General features: G+C 34.3%; 1 protein-coding gene across 1 annotated transcript in view; it reads left to right on the plus strand.

The window, feature by feature from the left end:
- The window catches only part of LOC128987586 (ATP-binding cassette sub-family C member 3-like), a 40,387-nt gene extending 32,675 nt beyond the window's left edge, over positions 1 to 7,712 (plus strand). The window contains exons 22-31 of the mRNA XM_054408516.1: positions 677 to 766; positions 2,143 to 2,233; positions 2,454 to 2,562; positions 3,332 to 3,458; positions 3,930 to 4,028; positions 4,713 to 4,859; positions 5,401 to 5,559; positions 5,842 to 6,008; positions 6,136 to 6,330; positions 6,828 to 7,712. Of these exons, the coding sequence (XP_054264491.1) occupies positions 677 to 766; positions 2,143 to 2,233; positions 2,454 to 2,562; positions 3,332 to 3,458; positions 3,930 to 4,028; positions 4,713 to 4,859; positions 5,401 to 5,559; positions 5,842 to 6,008; positions 6,136 to 6,330; positions 6,828 to 6,939 (1,296 nt within the window). The 3' untranslated portion in view covers positions 6,940 to 7,712. The remainder of the gene's footprint in view (positions 1 to 676; positions 767 to 2,142; positions 2,234 to 2,453; positions 2,563 to 3,331; positions 3,459 to 3,929; positions 4,029 to 4,712; positions 4,860 to 5,400; positions 5,560 to 5,841; positions 6,009 to 6,135; positions 6,331 to 6,827) is intronic.
- The last annotated feature ends 1,600 nt before the right edge of the window (positions 7,713 to 9,312 follow it).

Consider the following 9,312-nt stretch of genomic DNA (forward strand, 5'->3'; position numbering starts at 1 on the left):
AGTTAGATTAATAATTTAGTAAGACATTTTTGTTATTTCTTAGTTTTAGTATATCCTGTATATGACTTTATGTCCTGTCAAAAAATGATGTAATGACATGTATTAAATAAATAAATAAATAATAAATAAATAGGATTTTGGCTGTATTTTCAAACTTTATTTCAAGTATTCAGTTGATTTTGCCGTAGTAAAATATTACAGCAAATATTATTATACATTCGATATATTTTGGTAATATTGGTGTTCGTGCACTACAAATTAAATATAAGCAATATTTTGTATTCATGAATAAGAGAGCAGTTAATTTAGATGATAGATTTTCGGTCAAAGCCGATTGTCGAATCCAGGTATTCATGTGATGACCGTTGTTGGAAAAGTTAGACTAGAGGCCAACGTGTCGGATGCCTAACAGTTATCCATCTTCGGAGCAAACTGAGTTAAAGGTCGCCTGAACGAGCGAGTAAAACACAGCTGGCTGTGTCTTCCTATCAATCGCTACTCAGCTTAATCGATAATCGTCCTTGAAGAGGAAGAAAAAAGTTAAGAAACACTGTTATTGCCAAGTACATTTCCCATCTCTAGCCGTAGCTTGAGAGTCAGGTATAGAACTACGCTTTAACTCTGGATTTGTTTGTTATTGTTGTAGACCATTTCTAATGAAGATTATTCCTTGCAGGTTATTGGGACGATCGTAGTCATCACTTACTCCACACCTCTCTTTGCCACTGTCATTTTACCCGTAGGACTTCTCTACTATGGTGTACAGGTGTGTTTTAGAATACTTTACACACTAAATATGAGTGGAAATCTAAAACAACTGAAGCTGTAATATCTATTATATTATTAAAGTGATACAATCAAATTTTATGTAAACGGTTAAGGTCATTTACCAAATAAAAATATAGGCATATGGCACATCAAAATGAAGCTTAGAGTGTGTAGATTAGCCGAAAAGTATTGATATAGACGAATTTCCTAAGGGCTCTGCCCCACAGGCTGATTTCCAAAGGGCTACGCCTGGCATGCTTCCAATGTTTAAATGATTTAATTTAATGAAACAGCTGGTCAGTACAATAAACTGGTGTTTGTTTATTTACTCAAAAAAGATGTTTGTGACGATTATGTAGATTGAGGAGGGTTTATGTTTAATTTTGAAGTGAGGTTGTATACGTTTTGTAAAGTATTGCTCAAAGTTTCATTTTTTAATTATATAGTAAGCTACATGTGAAGAGGCTTTGACTAAAATTGAAGAATTATAGTAAAACATGCCATTCATGAAGCATCAATATGAAGCAATTGATGCTATTGCTACACTAAGGTATGTTGTCATATTCTTAGGGATCTATTAACATCAAAAGTAGAGGTTTGAAAGTTAGTAGGTTTACGCTTTTAAATCAGTTTATATTTTCAAACTAAATCATAGAGTTGCTGTATTTTAAAATGCACATAAGCACCACTTTAATAGCTCTCTAGGTCACATTTTTTCCCGTTGCAAAGCACGGGTATAGCAGCTTGTAGTAGTTTACACAATGATCGTGTCAAGATAGTCTTTAGTCATTTTCAAAATCTTTCAATAAACCTTCCTGCAACTGTTGGTTAACAAATCAAAATTGTTTAGTTCAGTTTCGTTAAGGACAACATTTGTGAGTTTCCGGCAAAAGTCTGCAGATAAACAATTGAATTGATCGTTACCAGCTGATAAGTTGGCGTTTGAAGCAATACATTTTACTTATTCCTCTAAATCCTTTAACCTAATTGGTCTGTTACTTTACCACACTGACTAAGATCAGCCGGTTCCTTAGCCACGGCCATTTATTAAAAGCCCAATGCAAGGATAACTCTTGTTCCAGTTTCCAACCATTAAACATATTTGAACTTTTTCTCAAGATCAGCCCATTTGATAGATATATCCACTATATCCTAGACTATATCCACTCAGCTATTCGTTAAGTTACCAAATTAATTATTAAAACTTATTATTTTAACAACCTTTTTACAATATTGCTTTTAGTTTAAAATCATAAATTTTAACCTGTTGCTTTTGTGTTAATTATGTTTTTACTGTACTTAACGAGCAGTTAGTAGCAGTAAGGTTTTCCTTTTGTAACCCTAAAATTTATTAGTTTTGCCTTTTCCTAACAGAAAGTATACATTACTACATCTCGTCAGTTGAAGAGGATAGAGTCGGTGTCTAGATCTCCAGTTTATTCTCACTTCAGCGAAACTGTCTCAGGTAGGCAACATAATCTTATCTCTATCAAACTGTAAAATTGTTATTTCCTATCATTGTTAAATTAATAATTCATTTTGGAAACTGACATAGACATCCCCTAAATGGCGGGGTAGGTAGCCAGGTTTTTACCCAAAGGGAGCATAACAGATAGCTTTTCATTGACAGTGCTAATTTTCGTTTTTGTACTAACTAAAGTAACATTGTATATTTTGTTAACTAGGTGCAACATCCATTAGAGCGTACAAGGTGGTAGATCGGTTCATAAAAACATCGGAAGATCGAGTGGACGCCAACCAAGTGTGTCTTTATCCGAGTCTTGTGTCCAACAGGTCAGTGTTGAACTATATTTTATCTGACAAGATCAATCCAGACATCTGGTCAACCATCGCCAGTATGGGAATGGTATTTCGATCACAAAATTAAGGCGGTTTTAGAGGAAGAAATACCCTTTACTTGATCCTACTTATAAAACAAAAGCTCAACAGATGAGGTTTGAAAAAACGTCAATCATCAGCTGCAACATATAAAAGCAAGAAAATTAGTGGGCAAACTTCTCCTCAACCCGCCTACATTTTGTGAGCTTCACATATTGATATCTCAGATGGATAAAAACCATTGAACGCTGTTTAGCAGAGGTTGAATGTAACGAAGAGGTGAAAAGTGTGTGACTTAGATAACTAGAGACAAAATATAGAGTAGTTGTCTTTTGGGGAAAAAAACTCTTGATTAATTATTTCTACTCTTGCATTTCCCTAAACTGTTTGCAAAATCATACATGTTTGTGTGGTAAAATATAACTTGCTAAGAAGTTATCTATCCAATAGACGGATCATGAATATGTATTGGGCTAGCTCAAGTATCTTTACTTCTTCCTTTTTTTGTTTAGTTTTCAGTAAAAATGAAGTTCTAATTAATTTTCAAATATGCTTTAACAATCATACAAAAAATATATACCTCAGCCTCAGGAAATGATTTGTAAGATTTTGGCGACACTTGTCACTTAAAGATATGGATATCGTTACTTAGAGGAGGAAACAAATTAAAAAATCCACAAGTACATGTGGTTACACAATATAATAATAATTTGTTTATTTTCAGATGGCTTGGAATTAGACTGGAAACAGTTGGTAATATTCTGATCTTCTTTGCTGCGTTGTTTGCTGTCCTTGGTCGTGACAAACTGGACGCTGGTCTGGTCGGCTTGTCCATCAGTTATGCATTGCAGGTGTGATTTTTTTGCTTAAAAATATAAATTTGAGAAGTTATCAGCATGTCATGGAGTTTCAATTCAACTGGATGTATTCATCTTGGAGATTTGTAAAAAAATGGCAAAGATACAGCAATGAAAATGTGACAAGCCAATAGAATTCATGCTTTATAACTACTTTTTATAGAGAGTAAATATCATATTTAAACTAGACAGCAGAGGTTAAAAATAATTTTGAAACAGGTAATCTTCTCATTGAGAATCAGGAGCCCAGGTGGTTCCTTATTCCTCTGCACTCTATCGAACAACACAAACAATAGGCGAAAGTAACATTAGGTTTTACAAACAAATAAACAATAAAACAGCTTTACAAGTCTTTCATACCAAATGTAAAAGACTTATAAAATGAATAAATGATTTTATTTCTATCAAAAATTTACAAGGTGAACACTTTTAATATTGGAAATATATTTTTACTGTCAATTACAGATCACAGGGATGCTGAATCTTGCTGTGAGGATGTCATCAGAAGTAGAAACAAACATTGTGTCAGTCGAGAGAATCAAGGAATATTCTGAAGTCCCGACTGTAAGTAAAACTTTAAGTCAAAGCTGATGTAGAAAATGTATGAACTATAAATTTCTTTTGATAATTAGTAGCCTGTAAAATTTGTAGACTCTTGAGGTTCTTGGTTCCAAATAACCCATAATGTCTGGGGCAAGCGGTGAAGCTGAAGATCATCGAAGCACACTAAAAACTGTAAGATTAGAACTAGAAGTTGTGTTTCAATCGTGGTTCACAGCTGTTTTGGCTGAGAAAGGTAGTTAAGTCTCTGAAGATGCCATTTCACAAGTGAGAAATTTTGGACAAAATTTTAACTAGGTCCTTCACACTAAATAGTACACAATCCATACATGCAAAGCCCTTTATCTATAACACAGTTGACACACAAACACAAGAAACATTTTTTAATTCTTACACCTTGCTCAGTGGTGTAGAGGGCGTAAATGCTGTTCCCAATGAACTCAGCTTTTTCCAATGAACCTACATTGGTAAGCGATCCATATTTTTTCACAAAAAAGATTATTATTCCCACACTGGAAAATTTACCACTGCACCACTGACCTTACCTAATGTTGCACCTATTGTTTAACATTTGTAGGGCACTTGATCAGCATTTACCCTCTAGGATTTATTTGTCAGAACTTGTCAATCACTGTTAAAGCTAGTGTATTGTAGCTAACTCTACTGTAACGCTTGACTTTTCCCCAGGAAGCTGCGTGGGTTGTGGAGCCTCGTCCTGACGCCCAGTGGCCCAGTCATGGCACAGTGCAGTTCCAGGACTACCAAGTGAGATACCGAGACGGCCTGGACCTTGTGCTGAGGGGAGTCTCGTTTGTTGTCAATGGTGGAGAAAAGGTATAGAGACTATGAATGACAGCAAAATTACTTTGGCCCTTAAGGCTAGTTGCTCACACGCCGATTTTAGACTTGATTTTTTTACCATAGCGAAATTCCAATAGTGAAATACTGGAGTGAAAGGAATCTGGCACACACACCGACCACTGATCGAAGGTAAAAAACTAGCCAGCCAGCCACTGCCATTGCAGAAATCAGGGCCAAGAAAGTACTGGCAACACATAACGCATGTTATAAAAACACGCTTGCAAACACAAAAGATTATTTTAAAATAACAGCAATTTTTTTTACCGACCGTTCAAAATCTCATATGTATTTTTTGTGCTTCCATTCTCCAACATATATTTTTTTAGGAATGAATTTAAGTTTAAAATAAACCTACTTTTACTTCATCTAAATAACAAAATAGCTTTTAGTAGGCTTTCCAGATATTAAGCCCTAGGCTACAAATTATTAGAGCCAAGGAAAAATAATAATTTTTTGCATGCAAGTTTTAAACTACTATATTTCATGATGTTTAAGATTTTGAATTTCCTTGCAGATTGGTATCGTGGGCCGCACGGGGGCTGGAAAGTCTTCCCTCACCCTATGTTTATTCCGCATTTTGGAAGCAGCTGGAGGTCAAATCTTCATCGATGGCCTCAACATCTCCAAAATCGGTCTGGGAGACCTGAGATCAAAACTCACCATTATTCCCCAGGTAAGATAGCTTATCTTGAAGTTATTTGGATTGTTTGTGAGTATAATCTCCTTACCTTGATTGGGAAAGAGTTCTGTCTGGCCCAAAAAAGACAAAATATTACACTGTCACTGACAACATTTTCAAATTTATAAAGCTTGAGTTGAAAAGAAAGTTAATTGTTGAGGCCTAAAAACGACTTTTCTTCAACTCAAGGACAGGGTAGTTCCCTTCTCATTCTAACCTTAAAAATACTCAAAAAGTAAAGTGTGCTATATATAATTAATTATTTTTATTTCCCAGGATCCTGTGCTGTTCTCTGGCTCCTTGAGGATGAACCTTGATCCGTTTGAGAAGTACAGTGACAGTGACATATGGAGAGCTTTGGAACACGCTCATCTCAGTGTATTTGCTCGTGGACTGGCAGCAGGACTCAACCATACTATCTCTGAAGGAGGTGATAATTTGAGGTATGATCCAAATTCAGTACAAATATTTATTCTTCTTGGTAACAATTATTATATCTTATTGTGTTATAAAATACTTCAAACAGTTATTTAAAAAAATTCAAACTTGGTCTGTTTCTTGTCTGCGCAGTGTTGGCCAGAGACAGCTGATCTGCCTAGCCCGAGCTCTGTTACGCAAGACCAAAGTGTTGATCTTAGATGAAGCAACGGCAGCCATTGATCTGGAAACTGACGACATAATACAACAAACAATCCGCAGAGAGTTCAAGGACTGCACGGTGTTGACTATAGCTCATAGACTCAATACTATCATGGACTCTGATAGGTAAGTAGACAGTTGTATGCAAAGTTGACGTAGTTCTCGACAAATTAGTACTTGGTTAAAAATTATAAATAAGGTCGTTGAAGAAGTTGGAACAACATATTCTTCTCCTACAAAACACCATTTACCAAAAAACCCCACAATTTTTTTTTTCGTTTGCTAGCATTAGATAGACTGGTTATATGTGTCGGTTATGTTTATTCAAATCAGCAGAACCTAAGTGGTTAGAACTACAAAAACATTAGAGATTGTGATATTAAAATCATTTAGGTCTGTTGCTAGCCTAGTAGTGAGCATCTCAGACTTCTGTGCGGTAGGGACGGGCATAATATTAAGAAATTGAGGTGGCTTCTGACTGTACCTATCTGTTAATTTGACTGGAATGAAAAGAACTTTAATGACTTGAATGAGAAGATACTTTAATAATTTATAGTCTTAAGAATGAAAGGTGATGTTTTAGGTTTTACTGTATTTAAAACTTTTATGCATTTATGTTTTAGAGTCATTGTACTAGACAAAGGTACAATAAAGGAGTTTGATTCACCACAAAATCTCTTGAGTTCTTCATCAACAATTTTCCATGGAATGGCTAAGGATGCTGGGCTTGTTTGATTTAGGTATAAGGCCAAAAACACTATATACCTTGCTCTCTTTCCTAACACAGAAAAGTAAGGTGCAGAGGAAACTAGCTTATGGAACGACCGTGCGCTTTTAGCTCTAGTAAGTTGTGCCAGAAATTTACTTGTGACGACCAAAGAAGAGCCTGAGCGGTGAACACTGTGCAAAAAACCTATCGCAAAGGACACAGGGTCCTCCATCGTGAGCGTTGTAGCACATGAGGGGAGGGGGGTGGTGTTGGACTTTGCCTTAGACACCAGCGACTAGTGCTAGACACCACTTAAGTGTACTATTATTGAATGTTCCCTCTGTACCTTACTTCTTGATGTCTTCCTTTTAGGTTATCAATGTTAAGTTTTAAAACTATGGTCAGTAATAGTTTTATTTTATGTTAAACCTAGAAGGTAAACATGTTTTCAAATTCACATGTTTTTAAAGCAAATGCTCTTTTAAAATAGGAAATAAAATACTTGTTAAGTAATTATGTATGATAATGTACATGACAAATTTTATGTTAATGAATGATTGTAGGTATGAATGTTTTATGGATGAATTTGGAAGTAGTAGTATACTGTTGGCGAAATTACTATATAAACAGATAAGTCCAAAAATATAATTGAAATTTGGTAAGTATATGCTAACACACTGGGATTAGAATTTGGAGTTTTGAGGGTGGAAGATGAGTTAAAAATCATTTTTGTGTTCATGTAACAAAAAAAAGTTGAAGTTTAATTTATTTTTTTGCAACCATACAGGGTGTCACAAAAAAGTGTGATGGGCTATACAGGACCTAATTCTACATGCAAAAATAAGTCAAAAATGAAGAATAATTTTTTTTGGATTTCGGCTTAGTTTAGCCGTAATCCGCCATTTTGTTTTTTGGGGAAAATATTTATTATTTCAAAATCCCTTTGAGATATTTTTACGAAACTTGGCAAAATTGTTTACACTATAGTAAGTAACATTTATAAAAAAAAAATATTATTTTAACTTTCCAAATTTCAAAATGGCGGCCGTTTGAAATTTTTAATGCCAAATTTCATGAAAACCGGTACCTAAATCAAAATTTTGTTAAAAACAAAAGTTTTAGTATTTATTATGACAAATCCAACAAAACAAAAATGAATAAAATCGGTTCATAAATAAAGAAGCTGTGTTTATTTTAGTAATTTAGACTGAAATTATTAATATTAAAATGTATTAAATGTAATGTAATAGTTTATGTAACGTATTAAGTGGAAAGTTAAAATAATAGGTAGTTTTTTTTATAAATGTCACTTACTATAGTGTAAACAATTTTGCCAAGTTTCGTAAAAATATCTCAAAGGGATTTTGAAATAATAAATATTTTCCCCAAAAAACAAAATGGCGGATTACGGCTAAACTAAGCCGAAATCCAAAAAAATTTATTCTTCATTTTTGACTTATTTTTGCATGTAGAATTAGGTCCTATATAGCCCATCACACTTTTTTGTGACACCCTGTAGATAGCATTACTGTTTCATATCGTGGGGAGCACCCCTGAATTTGGTCTGACCCCTGACTTGAAAAACATTCCCAGGCTAGAGCTAGTGTCCTAGGAAAAAACTAGTAACTTTCATATCTTACTACAGTTTTGATACACCACATTATAGTTTATGTCTATTATACATTTACCAGCCCTTATTCCTATGTACATATATTTTTTAATTACCTAAGGGTAAACACTGTTCTACGTAACATGTTGTTTGTAGTTAATTATATAAGGGGATTTTTTTATTCAACCCGAATTACAAGTAAAGAGATTCATTGTTTAGCGACAAAACTAGATTTCAAAGCTTATTTTGCCATTTTTTGTTGGCAGCCCAGCTTTACTTTCTTCTTTGTTGCTCAGCTGATGTGCATTTCAGAATAGTTGTCTATGGTTAACTGTAATTGAAAATTTATTGTGAAGACTTAACATGTTATTTTCACAAGCTCAGAGTATCTATTGTTAAAAAATACATTCAGCGTAAATCATTCGGTTTATGCCCAGAAATATTTGCGATCAAGTTTCCAGGTCAGATTTTAGTAGGTAATAAATCAACTACCATTGATTCTAAAGATCCTTGACGATTTAATACTTTTTTTTCATGTGCGTTATTACTCTTAAACATGGGTTGCAATTAAGGAAAAACTTTATTCTCACGTTGACCTCTTGTGAGATGCCACTGGCGTAGATAAAAAAGAGGAAAAACACATGACGAACCTTATTCACAAAAAATTCCCTTAAACACTGAACGGTATACACATTTTATACAACACTACTAGAATCGTTATCATATGATCGGTAATGAATTAAAGGAAGTAGGGCTACCAAATTATGAGTTTTTTGCCCCTAAATAATGA

The sequence above is a fragment of the Macrosteles quadrilineatus genome, unplaced genomic scaffold (genome assembly GCF_028750875.1).
Source record: "Macrosteles quadrilineatus isolate MER2022 unplaced genomic scaffold, UCM_ALF_1.0 Scaffold_2__2_contigs__length_208266976, whole genome shotgun sequence".
In the NCBI taxonomy this organism is placed as follows: domain Eukaryota; kingdom Metazoa; phylum Arthropoda; class Insecta; order Hemiptera; family Cicadellidae; genus Macrosteles; species Macrosteles quadrilineatus.